This window comes from Platalea leucorodia (genome assembly GCF_965183815.1).
Source record: "Platalea leucorodia genome assembly, chromosome: 9".
NCBI classification, from domain to species: domain Eukaryota; kingdom Metazoa; phylum Chordata; class Aves; order Pelecaniformes; family Threskiornithidae; genus Platalea; species Platalea leucorodia.
Window position 1 is genome coordinate 49,818,452 of NC_138831.1, and position 22,409 is coordinate 49,840,860.

A 22,409-nucleotide genomic window follows, 5' to 3' on the forward strand; every position below is an offset into this window, starting at 1 on the left:
GCAGGCATGTTGTAGTGGTTTGATTTTCCTTTTTTACACTTTTTTTTTTTTTTTTTCTTTTTGATCCTGAAGAATGCACTGTCTTGGGTTACACATTAAACTGTCAGGAGGCAAAATCAACACTTGAGATTCTACGTGGAGCTTGAAAAGTTGCTCCACAAAGCATGGCCATACAGAGCTTCTCCCATAAATCTTCAAGTTGTTTTTCTTATCTAAGCAAGCTATGTATAAATATTAACATATTATTCATGGGCAAATAATTCCACGCCACTCCTTTACTGCTGCTGCCTTAAAGAGGATTCTTGATTCAGATAAGAATGACAGTCCCTTTGTGGGGCCTCAACTGCATTTCAGGTTAAAAGAATTAAAACAAAAAAGAGGGTAATGGCACTTCTTAATTAAGTAAACCTCAAAAATGAAGAAGTAAGCAGCCTTTAACTGTTGGTTTTAATGTAGAGGAGCCACCACATAAAAACTACTGGCTAAACTCTATAGTAATTGAAATTAGTGAACTCCCGCTTGACTTCGGTGAGGCAGGGCTGAGATCCAAAGCGTTTGTTCTCTGGGGTGTGAGTGCACGGATGTACGTTACCGGCAGCCGCGAGCTCTGCCCGGGTTCAGCACAAGTGCCGCGGCAAGCAGGCGGTGTGCGAGCCACGCAGTTCGAACCTGGAGCAGGAGCTCCCTGTAGTGCTGGGGGGGTCAGTGCCAGCACGTTGGCCAGGGTGGTTTCTGCTCCCCAAGGCCGCAGCACAACAGTGGGATTTCCCCCTGCAGCACGGGTGAATTTTTTGGTTAAAGTCTTCTTTAAGAATCTCCCTTGTGCACAACAAGAAGTGTATTCCTCCAGAAGTGTATTCTTCCCGTAGAGGGTTTGACTTGCCAGCAGTTGTGGACAAGAGGCCATTGCAAGTGGAACATGTGAAAACAGGGGCCTATTCATAAAAATAATATATTTATATTTACGTGTTAAAGGCCTTTGCTCAGGATCCTTTTTAAAGTTCAGCTGGATTTAAAATGCCCACTTCAAAAGCCAAAATGAAGACTTTAACAGATGTGCCCTGGCAAAGAAAAGGGTGTAGACACAGCAAGGAATTCAGAAGGGACAGACAGTCATATATGGACATAGGAAAAGAATCCCAAATGAAATGCTTGTGGCTGGGAGCTGGCGTTTTTGTGTTACCTGCAACGAGCCTCTGTGTTTGGGGCTTTGGGGCCTGGCCTATTCCTTTCTTTTTCTGGCTGCAGCTTTTCTGCTGGTGCTTTTTGTACCACGAGAGACTATCTGTGTAATTTTACCTGGGCCCCGGTCACTCTAGCAACCAGAGGAGGTTGCCAGACCAGAGGAAATGTCTTATCAGTAGAAACTTCCCTATAACTGAGAATTTGAACCACATGACATACTTTAAAAAATACGAAATTTCAGGTTGCAAGATGTGGAACAGGCAAGTGTTTGTGTGTGTGTGTATGCAATCGCACCGCGGAACAGCCTGACAGCAGCTACTTGTATGCAAAGTCTCGGCAGCGCTGAGCGTTTGCAGGTGCTGCCACCTCGTAGAGCCGGGTGTTGAAAATCCTCCACTCCATGCCGTCAGGATATCTGCACGGCCTAGTGGATGTCTATGCTAGTAGACAGTTTTATCTCCAGGTTAATTGAAAGCATATTAATTTCAGGCTGTTAACACATTTGTAAAGATTAGATCAGGCCTTATCCAAGTGACTGTGGTTCAACCGAGGGCTCAGCCTCGGGAGGCTTTTGTGTCCCTGCGTGCACCTCTCCTGTCCTCCGAGAGCTGCGCAGGGGACGATGCCGTGGTGTCCCCAGCGAGACGCTTTATTGTCTCTCATGAAACAAAAAAAAAAACAAACCAAAAAACTATCCTCCGTGCTATTGACTGCCATCTCCTGTCACTTACTGGACACATGTAAATTGTGTTAAGAGCTGTCATATAGGGCATATTAAAATTTCAAAGCCAAGCCTTCAATGACCAGGGAGAACCAGAATTAGGATTGCCAGTTTCAAAACTCTGCTAGATGTGTGTTTTTAAGGAGGTCCTCAAGGACCCTGACCACCAGGACGTCCCGCTTTACTGAAGCAGAGCTCTCAGCAGCTTCCCGTGCAGCTGTGTGTGCCCCGCTGCAGACCTGACCCCAGGGGAGCGGCCAGACCTCCCGAGAGCGAGGTGCACACAATAAACACGCACCGTTTGGGCTGAAGTTGCCTCGTATCACGCGGGAGCAGTGACGGAGAGGGGAAAACTCCGTTTTCCCAGGAGAGCACTCACCTGCCCTAACCACAACACTGCCCTTTCTCTTCCTGCATGGTCACCAAGTACTGTCCAGTTTGTAAAATAAGAAACGAGGGAATCTTACAGGCAATATATTTTCATTGGACACCTTTAGTTCATCTTTAGAGTAGCTCTATTCTGTGTCCCCGATGGGGCACGGGGGTCTAGTGGAGGCCACTCGTCCATGCAAGTCAGAAGTAGAGAGGTCTTGGTAGGCGCGGCCTATCCGTGGCTCTCCGGGGAGATCAACTCCGGTTCAGGAGTGCCTACACAAATAATTACCAAAAATTGGGAGAGTATATTAGAAGAAGGATCAATCTGGACATGCTGCTGCCTTGTATTTTTTCCTTAGGCAAGAGGTACTGCCACGGTCACAGGCAGGATTCTGGCTTAACTAGACCTTCGGTCAGAGGTGGTTGTGTGATTTTTATGCTTCTGAGCCTCTTGGAACATGCAGGTGAATTAGCGTGTGTGTATTAAGTATTATGAATTTTCAACAAAGCAACTTTTTATCGTATACGTGTATGTTTTCTCACATGTAGGGAAGAATAATTGCTATACCCTGAAAGGATTTGTCTGAGCTTTGTTTCACAGCATTGAAGTTCAGTCTGAAGACATTAACTTAGAATGACCTTGCTTTTTTCATGACTAACCCCAAAAATTATTTTACTGTAGGTGTGTTCTGAGTGATTAAGATAGGTTTGCTTGCATATAAATGCTGTTCTATATACATATATATATGTATTATCTTAACCAAGGAAAGCTCCCACACTTTCCCTTGTTTATGCATATTATATGTGACATAGATTCAAAGTTAAATGTCAGAGCTCTTATTTATAAGTTGACATATGAATATAACCCAATTCAAAACTATCTATCTCCTCATTTTCACTGCTGCCTATCTTGCCTTTCAGTGTGGCTGCTACTTCGTTAACGGGGAGCAAATGGAGTTGAGGAGGTCACAGCCCTCTTAGCTGCTCCAGTAAATCCCTATCAGCTCTGAACTTCACAGGTTGTCCGCCTGCTTCTCAGCTGTCTTGGTCAGCGCCATCGCAAAATTCCCTTCCACATACAGGTAATGCCCACATAGGAAATTATACTTAATATTTCATTAAGTGAGTGAAAGAGAGATGGGGCAGTACATTAGAAGCTGGTTCTCAACCGCTCCCTGATTTTCAAACTAGCCACAATTGCATGTTCAGGCAGCCCGGGAGCTGTTTCAGCAGGCACCGGGCTCCCCGAAGAACCGCCTGTCGGCTGAGCGTAGCCAGAGACCGGCATGCTCTGGCCAGGCTTCCTCCAGCCTGCCTGTTGCAGCACGCCCCTGCACGCGGGGTGCTGGGGAGAGCGGCGGGAGTGGATGGCACCAGCTTCGTGTCTGCCCGAAAGGCCCTCGCTCCCTTCTGACCGCTTGAAGGACGTAAAGGGAACACAGAGTGAAGCACAGAAGCTATTCTTCAGTCTCAAAAGCTGGTAAAAATATTTCTTGTAAAGGTACATAGGCGCGCGCGTGAGCTTCAGAGGACACCTTCTTGTTTCTCATGCTAATTTTATATTGTTCCTGAATCAAAGCCAAATTTTTCTCTTTGTGAAAGTCAAGTTTAAATTCTGTTCCTATTCATTGGTCCTATTAATAAACAAGGCATGTAGAGATTATTGTTTAGCAATTGTTAAGGTGCTAGTGTGTTAGTAAAAGGTTAAGAGATGCAAGATAGCCGTAAAGGGTATGGGTTTTTTCTTCAAGTATATGAACCAAGTATATGGTTTTGTCACATTATTGCAGACTATATGTATATATATTTATTTTTCAGTAAGAACAAACTGCGATAAGTGAAGTCCCTGAACCTGTACTACGCCACAAACATACAAAGATAATGACTTTTAAAACACGAAGAAAAAATTGTGTCACAAATAAATGCATAAACTTATCCTGCCTAGTGGTGGCTTCCAAGACGTCAGACATTTTGTAAACCAGCAAACAGATCCAGACCATGCAAAACTGGGAAGGTCCCGTCTTTTCCTGTCTGTTAATTTTTCCACTATGAGAGTGTTCAAAAGCCTTTGAAATAAAGGTTTACTGTCTAGGGGTTCAGAAAGTCATCTTTTCATAGAACAGTTTATTCCGACAGGTAACCCCAGCAGGCACACGAGCTGTTCCGTAAAATGTAATGTCCCTAATCTTAAAAATTTATTCTACATCCTGAAACCAAATGTTTATTTGTTTTTAGTAGTGCTCACAGTGCTGCTGTGGCCCAGAGTTTAGCTCAGTGATTTAGCAGCCTACACCTCATTTATGAGATTGTGGGCAAGTGAGCCCGAGTTCGATTTAGCGTTTAGCAAGTTCACCCTTTTGCCACTAAATCACTGTACAAGTGTGAGCAAACCACTGCGCTCTTTCCCTCCTTCCCCTTATTCAAATTTACCCGGTCGATCGCTTGCGATATGACTGTAATGGAGGGAAGATTAGCCCGTGAATATGCACAGAAAATTCTGGAAGCCCTGCTGAACTGAGGTCACAGCGTGAATTCTGAGCGTAGAGGTGAGATTTGAGTATGATCGCAAACTTTCTGGATGAAAAAAGTCTGGAACAGTCCCTGTGATTTTCTAGCCAGAACAGCTGGAAAGAAATGGATACGGTCCCCAGCAGAAACCTGCTCTGCGATCACCCTGACTTGCCAGGTCTGAGAGAGGTCCTTCACGCTCAGCCTTCTTCTGGGCTTCTTTTAGTTGCAAAATGTGCTGGGCCAAGAACTACGAAAATAGAAAAAGATTACAATTGTAAACGTGCTGAAGTTTAAAGTAATAAGTACTTATTTCTACATTAAAAATGTATTTAACTTCACCATCTGTGTTTCACTTGGTTCATATATCCAGGTTATTCTCTAAAGTTGGGGAAAATTATTTTTTTTTAAAATGAAAGTTCAAATTCTTAACTAAGCAGCAGCTACCAGGAACTAGGCCTTTTCAGAAAAACACAAATATGCAGCAAGTCAATGGCACTAGCAACAGTCAGTAATTTAGGCACCCTGCTTTTCGTGTAATTAGTGTCAAAAATTTTTTGCATTGTTTTAGAGGTATTGAGGAGCTGTTTCCTCAAATGATGTTGGGATCATCTACAGGGGTTCCACATCTCTCTACTTCAGGCATCTCAATCGAGGCAGCCAAAAAACTGGGTCAGGGCAACGTTCCAAAATTTTAGTGGTGAGCCTCCAAAATTCAAGACACTCAGGGAATGCATGTTGGGGAATAATATGAGAATGCTGGAGGGAAAAAAAAAAAAGAGAAGGGAATATTTAATTTGTACCCAATATTGATATTTCAGAATTTGGTACGGTCAGTTTGGAATAAAACACACTGTTTGTTTTAAACCCCTGTGAAAGCCAAGCCAGTTGCCTCTCAGCCTCAGACGCTGTCTGAACCATTGGTTCCTAACTTGCCACAAGGCAATCTGTATGGCTGGCTGCTTTGAATCCGCAGGCACGGGAAGATTTTGGATGCCGGCTTTCGAGGAGTCTCCCCACTGGGTTGCACTGGAACCTGGAATATGAGAACGTGGGTTGGCAAGAACCTGCGCGTCTGGGAGCTGCCGAGCAGCCCCGGAGGCTTCCCGAATTCGGGCTCACCATCATCCCTTCTGGTAGGATGGAGAAAACTGGGAAGCCTCTCTCAGCTCAAAACCTCAGAATTTGGGAGCCGGGTCCCCTGAAATGTTTACCCCGTTGTTCCTGGGCAGCTGTTGCACGGAGCTGTGAAGCAGCTGGAGTTCAGAAACCCAAAACAGCCTCAGCGGAGGCACCTGGTGGCTCTGCAGGTGGCCCCCAGCCTCCTTGCTGCTTGCCAGGCTGCCATGCGTGTCGCTTGGCACCATTTCGGGGTGGTTTATCAGAGAACCGGAGCCCTGAGGAGCTATGGTTTGTATTCACGTGGTTTTTAGGGCCTGGGCTCCCTTTCGGCATGGAGGGGGCGATGCTGGAGAGCGGGGAGTGCGACAGCCCCGTCTGTCCAGCGATGAACGTCAGAAACTAGAAATTCACCTGGATGCCACCCTGAGTCAGCCAAAACCGAAGCATCTCTACAAAACACCTAGATCTGAACAAACTGCTCTGACAAAAATATTCCGTCTGAGAATTTCTGACCAGGTCTGGTAGTAAACATCTCCAGGGTGTCATTTGTGCCTGATACAGGGCAAAAATTATTCGGGTACCTGGTGCTCGGTGTGGAAAGATGAGGGAATGGAATAGTAAATGAAAGGGGTTGAAACAAAAACTGCCGATTGTCTGAGCGCGGCTGACCGAGTTGTGTTCAGCTATCTCGGTGTGGAAACACACCTTTCCACAGAGGAGGCGGCCGCGGCCGGGGGCCGCGTCCATCCCACCCTGCCCGGGGAGACCCTGCGTCCCTTCCCCTCACCGAAGGGGACTTTGTCACTTGTGTTTATGTTACTGCCTCCCCCTCGGTGGGATTTGTCCCAGGCACCGCGCCTCAGCCGGCTTCTGGGCTTTTACGGCCGCGCTGACCCTGTGAGCCCACGGCCCCGGCGGCCCTGAGGAGGACGAACCCGCACCGCGGGCCCCCCTCCGGGGATCCGCCGCCTCGGCGGGTCTCCGCGCTGTGGGGAGACCGAGGGGACGCGGCTCGGGCGGGCAGAGCCCCCCGCGGGTCTCCCGGCGCGGGGCGAGGACGCTCCTTCCCGCCGCGGCGGCCCTGAGGGGAGCTTCCCGCCCTGCGCTCTGAGGGGGGGGATCGCGGCGGGAAGGCCGCGGGTGCGCGACGCCGCTGAGGGGGCGCCGCGCTGGAGCGGGGGCCGGGGGAGGGAGAGCCCCGTCCCGCCCGGGGAGCGGGGGGCCTCGGCCGGGAGCGCGGGGGCTGCTGCCGGCGGCGGGGAGGGGGGGAGCGGAGTTCCCGGCGGGCCGGCTGCCTCCCCGCCCTCCCTCGGCGGCGTGAGTGAGCGTGTTTGGGAGGGAAGGAGGGGGTGGAAGCCGGGCCGGGGCGGCCAGCAGGCAATTTGCATGAGAGACAGACTGGGAATGAGCTGGAGTGGGCGCCTCTCCGCGCACACAGAGCGGGGCAGGAGGGGGAGGAGGGAGCTGCCGCCGCCGCCGCCGGGGAGAGGCGGCGAACTCCGGGCAAAGTTTGGTGCCGCGGGCCCGAGGCGCTGAGGCACCGGCGGGGCGGGAGAGCGGAGCGGAGCGGCGCCGGGCCAGGCCAGGCCAGGCCAGGCCACCGCCGCCCGGGGCCGGGCTTTGTGCTGCCCGCGGCGCGGCGGGGCCTGCGCGGAGCGGAGCAGAGCGGAGCGGGGGGCGGCGGGGCGAGCGTGGAGCCAGCGGCGGGGCGCTGCCGGCCCTGCCGGGCGAGCCAGCATGTCCTCCATCCTGCCTTTCACTCCTCCCATCGTCAAGCGGCTCCTGGGCTGGAAGAAAGGGGAGCAGAACGGGCAGGAGGAGAAATGGTGCGAGAAGGCGGTGAAGAGCCTGGTGAAGAAGCTGAAGAAGACGGGGCAGCTGGACGAGCTGGAGAAGGCGATCACCACGCAGAACATCAACACCAAGTGCATCACCATCCCCAGGTAGGGGGGGGCTGCTTGGCGGTGGGGAGCACACAAAGCGGGGGTCACCCCCGCCCGGGCACGGCAGCCCCCCGCCCGGGCGGGGCGGGAGCCGCCGCGGGTCCCCCCGGGGCGGGCAGCGGGGGGCTCGGGGGCCCCTCGGTAGCAGCGTCCTCCCCAGGGACTCGGCGTGCTCTGGCACAGCCTGGCGGAGGGCTCGGTTTGCTTTCCAGCCCCGCTGCACTTCGGTGCGGTGTTAGTCCTCTCCTGCATGCTCTATCCTGGCTCTATATATAGTTAAAAAAAAAAAAAAAATAACTGGCTACAGAATTGGATTACTGTCTAGTAATAAGAGAGGAAGAAAGTAAGAAGGGAATGTAGGGGAGAAAATATGTCTCCAGCCGAGATTAAAAAAAAAAAAAGTTGGAAGCGCTCGGGATTACAGTTATTGTGGATACTCTCATTGTCAAAAGTTTCGGCGTGTTCTCTACTACTGTTACACTGAGATTTTCTTTTGATTAATGTATCGGGAAAATGGTTTTGTTTGGGTTGCTTGGTTTCTTCCATATTAGCTAGACAGATATTACTCTGAAGAGGTGATTTAGAGCCCTGCTATGCATATGTTTTCAAATTACTTTTTAAATCGGGAATGCAAATGGCATAGCTGAAGGGGATTGTTTGGAGTGCAAAACAAGCATGTGAGAGTGAATATAACTGATTTTTTTTTCCCCTTTTTTTGAATTAACATAGATTTTACTTTTAGCCTCCATTCCGAGATCGATCCATAAGACCATAATAAATCATAAAGGACGTGTATATAAGCATCCAATCTAAGAAAAATTTTCCAAGTAACTTTCAAATAGCTGGTCACAAGTGGTGTTTTATTGCTGAAGATTTGCTGGTTTCTGTGAGCTCAGCCAGATGACTGCTGATTCTGTTACTGATTGTTGTTTGAGGGTATTTTTTTTTTTTTTTTAAACAAAGGCCAAAGTTCATCCCAAATATTTGAATGCTGCATAATTGTATGCTTCTGCGTGAGAAGATATCTGTGTGTGTGTGTATTCATGCTTCTCTCTCGCACAAACAAATGTACGCTTTCTTGGTTGTCAGAATGATTTAATATGCAGTAGCTAATACAAAGCAGCATCTGTTGCATGAAAAAGTGAAGCAAGTAGCTTAGAAATGTGGGTATTTGGAACTCCTAAAATTTTCTTCCAACAATGATAGTGGTTTTTTTTAAAGGAAAAATAAAGCATCCTTATCTTTTTGGTGGTGAATGACTGTGGCTTAGATTTTGGCCAGTAATGCAAATAGACCTCTCAGCCTTTGTTAGAGTTGCTCTGGCTTTGCCCAGTTGAAGCAGAAATCAAAACCTGTAGAGCTACCTCCTGATACAAATGCCTTAAACCCTATATTTTTAAATTCTTGGTAAGCAGCGTGTTTTCCACATAGATGATACCCTATTTAAACCACTTCCCTGAAATACTTACCATTTTAAAAGAAGAAAATGACTTGAGCTGCCCTGATGATGTGACCTGGGTGTTGTGTCTAGCTGATGCTGACCTGTTAGGGAGCAGAGCATGAAGCCTTTTGGTGCTTCTTTTACTAGTAACAAGGTGGTTTAGATAGGGGAGGAAGGTTTTGATATGTCGTGATTCAAGGGAAGCAAAGAGATGGGTGGAGTATGATGTTTTAATTTAGAAAAATAATTTTAAAGCTTTAAAATAAGTAACAACACAAGCAGATATCACAAGTCATAAATCTTAGCACCTCCATAGATTGTCCTGGCTGTTCCTCCTGTGCAGAAGTGAGTGTCTGTTTCTCCTAGACCTCGCTTTCTTAAAGGAAATCCGTACAGAAATTAAAACGTTTCATGTTCACTTGTGACACAGAGCCTGGATCCTGCAGATCTTAAACCTTGGTATGGGGGAAGTGTCAGCATATTTTGATGGCAGCTCCTTATGCCTTGGCACTAGTTGTTAAACACGACACTTCATATGTACTTTTATGACTGTTCAGTATGTACATTACAGAGATCCAAATGAGCGTGGTTAGGTTAGTCTGTGCTGGACCCTCTGCAGCAGCGTAGTGAGAGGTTAATATCTATATATCAGAGACTGGGGAATGGTGTGGAAATGTGAAACAGCTTGTCTAGAAGTCAGTGGCAGAGCTGGAGCTATAACCAGGCTGTGTGACTTTTAAGAGCTGTGTCTTCTCTGGACTGTGCTGCTTGTCCTAATGTGTCTGTGAATCTGATTATCATGTCACTAGAAATTAGTGTTTGCAAGACAATTTTAGTATGGTTTTAGTTTTTGTTGTTGGTGGTGGTTTTGGTTTTTTTTGGTTTTTTTTTAATAATTCTGTAATTCTACATATGTCCTTTTACTATTTAGTCAAATAAGTATGTTGGGAGGGGAGAAAGGGGGGCATTAAGGATTAGATCATGTTGTGCATTGTCTGTAATGCATCGGTAGACTGAATTACAGTGGAGCTATGCCAGTGATGACTCTGGCCCAGCAGGAGTAGGGTAAGTCCAAAATTAGCTATTGTATCCATGAGACCAAGCAAGTTTCAGATGTGAAAGTGCTTGAGCTTCGCAGAAACATTGCTCACGGGAATAAGGGCTACACAGCAAATTCCTGCAGGGATCAGGTGGGATTGGTTTAAGAAAGAACAAGAAAAAAATTAATTTTTGTTGTAGGGCTAAGGAATTAGAATACCAAATTTATTCCTGCTGTCATTTTTATGTACTTGGAATTGGAAATATACATACTACATTCTAGCTCCTGACAGATTATTAAACCATGAGTAGTTTATTTGCTTGCATATCTGTTCAGCATGTATTACTTTTCCAAGTGCTCCGTTTGTAAGATGATGTGACAGACGCCTCAGGCCCCAGGTTTTCTGTTGGAAGGACCTGTGGCGGACAGCAAAAGACTGGAGAGGCCTTCAAGGATTTCAGTGTAATGCTCTGCTGACAGGATTTCTCCTTCTTGTTTTTTTTCTGCTGGAGCAGGAAGTAATTTCCACCTGAAAAACCTACCAGTCTCAGACCATCTGATTGTTTCTTGTGCCGCAGTTACCGGTGCTGGACAGAATGGCTGGTTTAGAGGACCTTCCTCCCTCCCTCCTCTGGTGCACGGCTGCCAAAGTCCATCCTTCTCCAGAAGGCAGCTGCCTTTAAATCTCTGTGCACTAAGGTGGTGGGCTTTGGTGTCAGGAGCTGACCTGGTGAGTTGTAGCAGGCTGGGTCTGCATGGCAGTAAGACCTTTTTTCGTACTGTATTGGGTGATAAAATTGAAAATACACATTCTTTTGCCCATTGAAATATATCCTTTGTAGTAGTTGTGTTGACCTTGAAAGCCTGGCTTTCACGATGGACGTTTTTGTCACTTTTCAGGCAAGCTTGAGGATAGTGCGCCATTAGCACCTACCCCAGCACAGCCAGGTCTTTGAGTTTGCGGCCTCTCTAATTTGCTCTGCGAGCAAGCTTAGGTCTACTCCAGCTGCTATCAGATTTTTTGAATTTTTGATATCTCTATTTGCTTCCAAGACCAAAGAGTACGATAAGCGTGCAATCCGACGGCAGCAAAGTCTGCAGCTGACATTGCTACATACCTACAGAACCCTGTGGACTTCATCCTTGGGAGGAGAGCAATGAGTTTCTAATACAATTCCTGATCTGAAGAGAGGCCATACCGTGCACCTGACAAACTGTCAGCATTTTGCCCTAGAAATAAAGTGCGTTAGGCTGAACTGTGATGAGTGTTTAACTCTTAATGTATATAGGGGCCTGACCTGCAGAAGCCAGGAACATGTGATGAGCACTTAGTAATTTCTAAAAGCTGTGCAGTATATATAGTCTCGCTGATATGGGACGAGATAGTAAATGCTTTCTTTCAAGAGCTTTAGTGGAACTACACACATTAGGACATAAATCTTATGACATTTTGTGATATATTTTCATATGCATATTTTTCTTTTGCACCTATTACTGTATTTATTTTTTTATATCACCAGTGGTTTTAGAGGAGCCGGGATTCTTGCATGTAAGGAACACCTTCTTTTAAGTAGTGGTTTGTTTTTTTTTTTTTAATTTAGAAAATAGTTTTGAAGAGAAATGGGTGTTATTTCTTGTGGAACTCATGTGATAAGGATAGAATGTACCAACTGAAATTGAAACATGGCACATTTGCTTTTTAAAAGCAGCTGAACAAGGTGTTCCTTAAATGATTTATATCTTGGTGGGGAAAACCAGGGATAATACATAAGTGATTTTAGGAACATCTTGGGTGTGAGCATACCTTCTGTTGTGTTGGTAGTTGGCTGCACGATATTTACAAGAATTGACCATGTCCTTAGGATTGCCTCCATACCAGGAGAATGTGAAAACTGTAAATATAGTAAGTGGCGGAGGCTGTCTGCGAGACTGTGAAGTATGTTCTCCTTTCGAGAGTGGTGCCCATCTGGTTTCAGTAATAAGCAAAGGGCCAGTCATAGTTTTGTGTGTTCATGTGCAAATTCATATATTTTTTTTTTAATGCCAATTTTAAACGACCTTGTTTTTTCAATTTGGCTTGTCCCTGTGTGTGAGGAGCTTTAATATTGCACAGAGTTGTTTAAGAGTGTCTTAAGGTTAGATTATCGTAACGGTGGTGCACTGGAGATGATTACAGTACAGTCCCTGTGTGCAAACACAGTCAAGCTGCCATTATCCTTGTTAGCTCCCTGTTGCCGGTAATTTTACTGCTAGGGAACGGTGTGCACTAACCTATGCACTGACCTAGCTTTATGGGCAGGTTTTTACAGCCCTGTCCTAACCTTTGTGCTGCCACAACTGTGCTGCTGGCAGTACCCACATGAGCTAGTTTAGCTGTGGCAGTGATAGCTGCAGGGTGGACGCCGCTTTACAAATCTGTTTGCGACTAGCTTTTGTGGCATTAGTGTGACTGCAGATCAGGTCTAAAGGTGAAAATATGGTACAGTGGGCACAGGCCTTTAATCAGGTGTACTTTCTGCCTGCAGTCCCACTTGTCCATCAGTACCTTTCTCATCTTCCTCCTTGCCATCTCCCCAAAGGTCAAACCCCTCTTTCCAGGCACAGAGGTTTCTGCTCCCCACAGCCCCTCCAACTTCTTCTCCCCATCCTTGCATCAGAGTCACTGCCTCTTATATGAGCCTGGATAATAGCGTGTAGTTGATTTTTAGTCCACACTATACCATTTTAAAAACCAAAGCACTACTGTTAAGCTAAAGCAATAATGTTGATACAACCAGTTAGGGAGCAGCTTCGCGTTCAGTTACGTTGGCGGAGGTGAAGGAACTGGGGAAAGGAGGGAGGTCAAGGGAGAAATATTGTCCGGCGTTGCAGCCCTTTCCCTCAAAGTAGCTGCTGCTGGAGTAGCACGTCAGACCCAGCCCTTAGTAAGATGTCTTAAATTTGTGATCTCTCTGTCAGCAGCCAATACAATTCAAAACCTTTTGTTTTTCCTGAGATGTGCAGGCCAGCTAACATTTTGCGTTAAAACTGGTGGCAAAACTCCTCTTCACTTGAAAGACAACACAGCAATGTTTATATAGAATGCTGGTAGGCTAAGGGGAAAACATGTATTTGACTATTTGCTGAGATGTTTTCAAATATTCATCTCTCTGCCTTTTTTTCTCCCCCCCTTTCTCAAGAGACTAAAATATTTAAAATAGCTTCTGAAAGGACTCACAAGATTCTCATTATATTGTGTGGTAAGTGTTGAATCTTTGTGAAAGAAAATGTTTAAAATGGTTGCTTAACTTTTATAGTATTAGGAAAAGACCCTGAACATTGCATTCATTTAAATATAATGAGAAATAAATGCAAAAAATTGATGAAATCAAGAAATACACACTGTACGGGATTATCACATCAGGGATCCAATTAAAATGAGCTCTTCTAATAAATATTGGTTTAATAATGTAAACTTGTGATTGCTATATTATTGCAACAAAAATAAAATTAACAAGATTTAATGGACTGAGCAGCCATTAATTTTCACTTGTTAATTTATTAGGAGCTTCTAATGCTGTTAGATGCACAATAATGCCATTATCCTGCATGAACTACTTTATGGAATAAATAGGGCCAAACGGTGCTTGAATTAAATTGAATCAGATTTTATTCCCAAATTATCTTTTCCTGTTTTTTATTTTTTTATTATTATTATTATATTTTTCTAGCTTTCCTCTATTGAGTGCAATTAAATTTTCAGGGATGGGAAGCAGCACTCTCTTCCAGTAAGGCTTATGGATAGTTCTAATTAACTTTTGTCCTTGTCTGCCTTGATGGGCTGTGTAAAAAGCTTTTTCCAGTCCAAAGCTGATTGTGTTGATTGGCAGTGAAGAGAGCAGACAGGAGCGAGGGGAATAAAGACAGGGCAGAGGTTCTTGTCCAGACACTCTAGTTCTAGCAGGCTGACTCCACCAAGCTTAGCAAATGTTTGCTAATTACATTTTGTTACTGCGACTTGAGTCCAAACATAAAGGCAAGGAAGTTGTTAATAATTGGGCTCTTGTACTTGTCACTGGTAGCGCAACTTGCTGTGTAACTGAAGAGACAATAATGTGTCAATTGTTGCAGTTAATACTGCTTTTAAAGATGTTTTGAAGCCTTTTAGACCTGATCCTCATTTGCTCACGCATCTCTTTGCTACCACTGTCAGAATGACGGGACTTGCCCTTAGGCAAGCAGGAAAGTTTGCTTGCTGCTGGTACTGTGGCTCTGTAGGAACAGAATAAAAAGCCAGAGCTCTTTCTTTCTGTATTAAAGGCTTGATCCTTCAGAAGCACAGGTCACAAATGTGAGCAGGAATAAACTACTTGTGCATAGTAATAGAAGCCCTATAAAAAAAAAATAAAAAAGGGTAACCCTTATCTTCAGAAGAGCCCAGCCAGGTAAGAAATAATAACACCCTGCTTTTTAGAGAATCAGCCAGGAATTGTCTGAGCTCCAGAATAGGAAATCGTCGTCGTCAGCTAAGCAGCCCGTTAAACCGAAGCTGCTGTAGCTGTACTGTTTCGGGTATCCAGATTTGCTCATTTAGTGACAAGGTAGGTTTCTCTATCCTACGTGGCTGTGGTGCAGCCAGACTTCAGGCCATTCAAAATGAGTAGGTCAGGAAATCTGTGGGATTGTGTGCCCCAGCAGTTCCTCCAAATATTGAACCACCATTCCGTTCTCTACAGTGGGGAATCTCCACGTGAACAGGCATTACTCAGTGTGAGCGATGATTGCTGATATTGGCCTTGCTTCCGTCAAGAATGCACTTCTGAAGTAGCAGATGTCAGTGGGTGGGAGCAGCACTGGGGAAAGGACACCGGGAGGCATGGGGACAAAGTGGGTAGTTGTTCCTTGTGAGTTTGATTCTTCAACCTGCTTGCGTTCAGAATCGTGTTTTCCCACGAGGAGTAAATTTGATTGCATTTTTAAAGTGTTAGGGGCTGCTGTTGATGTGGAAGACATGATAAAATGATAAATCTCATTGGTGAGCCTCGTGAAAGAACATGCTTAAAAATCCAATAAAACCTACCTGTTAGAAATGTAACCTGTGTAAGCCTAGGAAAGGTGAATAGGTGATCTTGATAAATTTTATTTGTCGCTAGAAAAACCTTTACGGCCCAGTTGCTGTTCAGCACGGAGGTTATGAGGGCAAAGAAGCTGCACGTTTCAGGTAGTCGTGTGGCTGGGGTCTGTGTGTGCCTACCTTGTCCTAGGGCACCTGCACACCCACCACGGATGGGCCGTGTGCCTGACCCCAGGAACGAGAGCATCTGCTTTTCGATCTCCGGAGGAAAGTGTATCACTTTACAAAAGGTGAGGTCTGTGTATCATGGAGAGGAGGTTGTAGGGGACAAGGTGTCAGAAGAGTCGGTCAATCTGCCTGGGGCTCTCGCTTCCTCCATGCTTCAGGGTCCTCATGAAGGAGAGTCTCAGGGTCGAGGTATTAAGTGGACCGTCTTTAGCTCACTTCATGATTTGTAGTTATCTAATCTGAAAATTTAATTAAAGTTTTGCTTATAAATTGTGTCATAGGAAAGGTCGGAGATTATCTTTGAATTGGTGACGTTCATTAACCATAACACAATCTTTTTGAAAAAGGAAGTCAAGAAGAAATTTCCTGCTTTGTGGTGAAGTTGCAGCCAGCGATGGTTGAATGATGGATGCTGGTACTGACTCTCCTTTTTCACAAGAAAAGAGGAAAAACCTTATCCTTCCTGTTTTAGTTGCTTGAACATGAAAAGAGAAATTCACTTACTCTTCCCAGATGTAGAACAGTTAAAGTTCAGAAAAATATTGAGCTTAGTAGAAGACGTGTGTGGAACATGAGCGTGCTTCTTTGTGTCGAATATACAACTCTTGTTGCTTTATCTGCTTATGGCTAGAGAACATGTTTTTCCCAAAATTTCCTTTCCTTCCATAACTGGATTTTAAGTGTTGCTGTGTGGGAAGACCCAACTACAAGCACCTTTAATTTTGTTATACTCGGAAAGACCAGATGTGGTTTTTTTCATAGAGATACAAAGTCTGTGGTTTCCATACATGTGGAACTGTACAGAAAGGTCCTTTTCTTCTTATTATTTGTTGAACAAATTGTTGTTCCCCTTGAGTCAGATGCATAGCCAGTTTGTATAACACGTGTAACAGTATCTGAAAAATTATATCAGTGTTGAAAAGGCACTCTTTGCCTAAAAGAAAGGCTAATAAGCAGCTGGAACCTGAGTCTTTTCCCACTCTTTTTGTGTTTGTATAATTACATGGATTTCAGTAAATTTACTTCTGATTTACATGCAAGTGAAAGGAGAGTCAGGCCAGCACAAGAAACCAGTGAACTGAAAATGGAGGATAGAGGCATTTGTAGGTTGTATATTATCTGTTTTTCTCTTTTAAATTCAGGGCTTTTGGGGCTTCTGTGGGTTCTTCTTTGGGTTCTTCTTTGCAGAACTTGAAGCCTGCCCAGCAGAGCCTGCGAGACCTGAGGGCTCGGCGCTGGGCACCCTGCGTGGCTGCAGCGCGTAGCAGTCCCATGAAGGCTGGACTTGTCAGGTCTGGGCTGGAAATCTGGCAGGAGGCCAGGCAGGATTTAGCTGGAAGTTTGTTGAAAATGATACTTCTCTGCAAAGCATTTCATTTTTGGAGGAGTTCTCGCTCGTGTTTCATTGAGGGTTTTCTGCTGGGCACTAGTGTGGCTTGGCAGAGGCCCTCCACGTTTTGTAGCTGAGATACCACTGGCAGTGGGTTTGGCATTGGCAGTGGCTCCTGGTCCTGTGCCTGTGCAGAAGGCGGCATTTGGCTGTTCTCACTGTGGGGTTTTTTTGTTTTGTTTTTTAACCATTTTTAACCAGCTTGCATACCAGTGGTGAAGCCCTTACAATGTGCTTCTCCCTGAGCCCCCTTCCCACCTCCCGTGCTGCAGAGCTATACAAATACAGGAAGGAGCAGGGGTTTCCTCTTGCATGGCCTAGATAAAGCCCACCCACAATTACAGGCCTTGAACTCAGAAGAGCACAAGGTCTGCTAATAACATCTATCCTTTCTTTCTTCTCCCATGGTCAGCAGCCTGTTGGAGGAAAGGTCTAGAGTAGTTACTGATGTTGGCCTGGAACCTTCGCGCGAGACTCCGGTTAACTCTGGAGACCCCAGGTTAGTTACCTTGTACGAGTTTCACAGGCTTGGAATGGTGAAACTTGCATAGATTTGCCTCAGCTTTCTCCATATCTGCTTTTTGGGACTCAAGTGACCTGACTTACTGAACATAAGCTTCATCATTAGCTGAAACTACATTTTTGACCTGTTAATGTTATTGATTTCTTTTCAAAATTTTGTGGCTTTTTTTATGGCCAGTGGAGTTTTTGCAGAAGATGATGACTGTTAGAGTGGTCGAAAGTAGAAACCAGCTGATTTGAAACCACGGCGTTAGAAACAAGCTTTACAAAATAACTAAATGTAATTTTTTTTAAGAGTTGATAATCACTGTCTGATTATCAAAGCTAGTGCTACTTTATAGCTGATTTCTTTCACCAATAAAAGTCTGCTGGCAGTCTGCAAACTGCTTTGAGCTTTGCTCTGAATTAGATGCCATAAATAACTTGTGTGTAGGTAGATGGCTGGTCACTGAAGCTTTTTCCCGAATCTGGTTTTGCTTGTTTGGTAGAACTATAGGCTGAAAGTTCATGTATAGAGTTGCAATTGCATATTTGTTTTTTGCAGTCATAACTGAATTAAGATAGGTTTTCAGTTGTGGATTACTACATGATGAATGTACATTGTGGTTAGGGAAGACTGAAAACATCAGGTTTTGTTCCATACCACTATGTAATATTGAGCAAAATGTTTAACCTGCTTGTAGCTTACTCTTAACTACCTAGCAAATACAGTACTTGCTGTCAGGGTGTCAGAGAATTTAATAACTGTTGTGAAAAGCTCTTAAAATCTCAAGAGGTAGACTGTTGCAAAACCCAATACCTTGCTACTTTAAAAAGCGTTCTCTGGCTGTTCAGCATCTCATTTGTACTAAGCAAGCAGTTTTAATTTACTAAGAAAGCAGTTTTAATTTTTGTTGGAAACTTTCTTTGAAAATATGTAGATGCTACGTCAGTGAGAATATTAGAATTCCGTAGATGTTTAGTGGTAAACCTTAACTGGGTTTGCATAACATTTATCTATTCATCTCTGTGCTGGTGCCTCCAGTACACAGGGACTGTTTTGACTGGTTGATACACATCATACCACAGTGGTCTGCTGCTGAGCTTAAGTTTGAAGTCTGTTAGCACAAGTCCAGGGGAAACCCTATACATGTAGCCTCATGTTTTCATTTAAGTAATGTTATATAACCATATGTGAATTTAATGCCATCCAAATACAAAATGTTAAATGAAGTAAGTAAGTGTCTGTTGAGCGATTGTGCTGTTGTTAGTGGACTTTTACGACCACGACCCACAGCAACACGAGTTGGAGAAACTAAACATTTCTATAGCTATAGCTGTGTCTTTTAGCGAACGTTTTGGCAGCCACCGAGAGTGCTGGGCAGTCACATTCATTTGCTTTATAACTCCTTTGCATCTGAAGACTTCTGGTGAATTGTTCCGAAAGAGATGACTGAAAACTAATAGCTGGCCATCTGGCTGGAAACAACATTATTAATTAAGCTTTCTCTTTTAAATCATTTACAAGTTTGAAATAAATGCTCTTTTCAAAGGCATTGAAGCAAGTGGAATTTGAATTCTTGCTGTGGGAAACAGTGTATTTAATGTTCCTAAAATTAAATTTAATGATCCTAAAATTAAGGATCGATAAGTAGCGCTTGAGACCATGGTTACATAGATTTCTTAAGAGCAAAACAACCCCTGGATTAGTCCCTGTGTCTTTTAAATGGTTACTTTCTATGAAGAACAGCGATTAAGCTCAGATGCTGTCAGCTACTCCCATTTAAAAATAAAAAACAATCTTTACTATGCAATATTCATCGAGTCCTTTTAAAGACCTTTTCATTATGGTCATTCCACAACCTGTTGAAGCGCCTGTGCCCTGTTGAAGGGGGAGTGTTTGTGACTTCTCATTTTATACCACCGATCTTTAAGTCCTTTGTAGCACAAGGATTTTTACCTCCTTTTGCTGATGGGGAGAGTGAAGTCCCGAGAACTTGGTTCACTTACCTGAGGTTGATGGAGGGCAGAGGCAAAGCAACAGTTAGGGTGCAGACATCCTAAGGCCTGCTGCAGTGTTCCATATCCAAGACAGAAGTGACATTACTCTTGAGAGTGCGTCTTCCCATGCTCTGGATGGAAAACAGGAGTCAGTTCAAAAGCTGCTCTTTCTGCGTTGTACCAATAATTCATAACATACTCATAATGTAGCATTGATAATTATATTTATAAAACTAATTTTCAGTTAAATACAGGAAGAGGTCTCTAGCGTTTTAGAATCGCGGAATCATAGAATGGTCTGGATTGGAAGAGACCTTCAAAGATCATCTAGTCCAGCCCCCTGCCGTGGCCAGGGACATCTTTTACTAGACCAGGTTACTCAAAGCTCGGTCCAACCTGGCTTTGAACACTTCCAGTGACTGGGCATTCACAGCTTCGCTGGACAACCTACACACAAAGAAAGTATGGAAGTGCTGAGGATACACCTCCTTGGATACTCGAGAGGTGGTATTTTGTTAAGTGTGCGTATTTTCCAGACTTAAGATGGGTGCAGCTCCCTATTGACTTGATTTTTCAGTACCTTAAGCATACCTGGCAATTCTTACTGATATGTTTGAAGGCCAGAAGAATAAGTTTTAATTAAAACCTGTCTGCAAGTATCGCAGTTCCTGATGATTGCACGTGGAGAATTTGTATCTTAGGGTATCGGAATAACTGTATAGTCGTTTAGACACATGGAATAGAGTACAGTCATGGAGAACCCTTAAATAGCGTGCTGAGCTAAAAGAATAGGTTCGTGTAAACATCCCCTCAGTTTCCTTCCTTTAGTTCTCCATTTTTTGCTAATGGTGTCCGTGCTGTAAAATAATGGTGTGCCAGACACAAATGAACCCATATAAGCAAGTGAAGGCCTTGGAAATTATGGCTTGAAATTGAGTTTTGTAAGTCACTGCTTTGCATGCCAGGCTCTACTGGTTTGAAAGCTCTGTTGAGATAGCTGCTTCTAAACTGGAATAAAAATAGACATTTGAGTGTTCTGATTTTAGAAAAAAAAAAAAAAGCACATTTATTGGATTATGATTGGCTGATGACTTTGAAGCTGGAGACAGTTTTATATTACAGAGCTTCTCACTCTGCTTATTCTCTCAGTTCCCGTTCTCCCCCCCTCTTTTTTCTTTTTTTTCTTTTTTTCTTGCTTTCTGTTTTCAGAGTTTCTGCTATACTGGCAGGCCAGCTATTCCAGAAGAAAAAGAAGGAGGAAAGGTGGGAGGTAGAGCTAATGAGCGCGAACAGTCTGTTATTAATTTGGCTTTTGAATGCTTACATTCAGAGTTTATATGTTTCCAGTTTATCTGATAATTGATGAAAGACCTACTCGCACTTGAAGCCATTGATGACATGCATTTTGACAGTCCTTGTGCACTGCAGTAGAAGAGAGGAAAAGTAGGAAGTTTAGGACTGGAGAGAGGCCATTAGTTTTAGGACAATTCTTTGTGCATTTTATATTTTTTATATGTGTGTGTATATACATATTATTTTTTAAATATGTGTATATAAATAAATAAAAACTTGTGTCCAGTAGAATTAGCTTCAAGTAGAAACTGGTAGTTTAATTAACCATTCTGTGGTGGAAAAAAAAAAAAGAAAGTATTGTAACATCATTAAAAAAAAAAGTTAATGGTCTATTAACATTTGAACAAAATATGAATAGCCCTTGTTTAGTATGTACATGTGCCTACGTAAATGAAATAATGGGATAATGGTTTTCCAGTCAGCTGTAATGCTAATCAGAGATTTGGCTTGCTTCAGCGGTGTAAAAGCAGGGAGAGGGAGTTCCACGGGGCTGGAGTAGTTAGTGCACATAGATGCGAAATTCCTCCATCCCTCCTAGTGAAGGGGCCGGGATGCTGTGTGGCCTTGCTAAAACTCTTTCATGAGATGCAGCTGACCATAGTATCTTTGCGAATTTGTGCCTTTGTGACTTGCGTTCCCCTGTGTGTGTTTTTTTTTAGGGGCTGGGGTAGGTTTTTTTGTTTAAATATTATTTTTCTTCCTTGTGCTGTGTCTGAGAACCTTAAACAACAGGGAAAGATGGTTACTTGGAGGGCAAGGAAATGAACAAAAATGTTCTTTGTTATGAAAGCAAAAGGCTTTACTTAGTGTGACAATGCCTAAAACAATCCAGGCATAGGTGCTCTTGTTTTTGCAGCCTGAGTGGGATTTGATTTTTGTTACTAGTTCAGTAAGTCCCATGTTTTTTCATCTGTGTGACTTCAGGGCTGTCATCCTTGCACGTGCAGAGCAGCTCTGAATTTACATCACTGTGAGAGAATAACTGGGGAAGTGTAAAAGACTTCGTTGCACTTTTGCTTTAGAATCACATCTTGATTTTACAGGTCGTACCGTATTCCACCCTTAATTTTGGTTCGCAGTCGCTGGGCTACTTGGAGCTATGAAGAATATTTTTCTAGGTTCATTTGAGGGTTAAGTGTTAAAAACTGGCTGAAAGTTGGTGCAGTGTAACTGCATATGTAATCTATTGCTATAAATTAAATCACTGAAGAATTATTTTTAGAAGACAAGGATTATTTCAAAACACAGGCCATAACTTTTCTAACAGTGATTCAGTAACTTACTCGTGTCAGTTAAAAATTGCACCTCGCGTTCAGTTGGATCCAATGCTAGCTTGCAGGATTTTTTAAAAATTTTTGTTTTTTTACAGCAAGCGAGGTTGTTACTCAAAGGTACTTAGCCTCTTTAGAATAAACATGTCTTTAGAATAAACAGGAGACAAACACGTCTCTTGGTTCACAAAACCCGATATGCATAGTTTGTTTTGTAGCTATCGTGGGGACTGAGGTCTGCTGCTTAATCTGAAGTTGGCAATCCTTTGGGAATGCAG

At 44.1% G+C, this 22,409-nt stretch overlaps 1 protein-coding gene across 1 annotated transcript in view; it reads left to right on the forward strand.

The window, feature by feature from the left end:
- The first annotated feature begins 7,399 nt into the window (after positions 1-7,399).
- The window catches only part of SMAD3 (SMAD family member 3), a 78,153-nt gene continuing 63,143 nt past the window's right edge, over positions 7,400-22,409 (forward strand). The window contains exon 1 of the mRNA XM_082321182.1: positions 7,400-7,854. Coding sequence (XP_082177308.1) covers positions 7,649-7,854 — 206 coding nt within the window. The 5' untranslated portion in view covers positions 7,400-7,648. The remainder of the gene's footprint in view (positions 7,855-22,409) is intronic.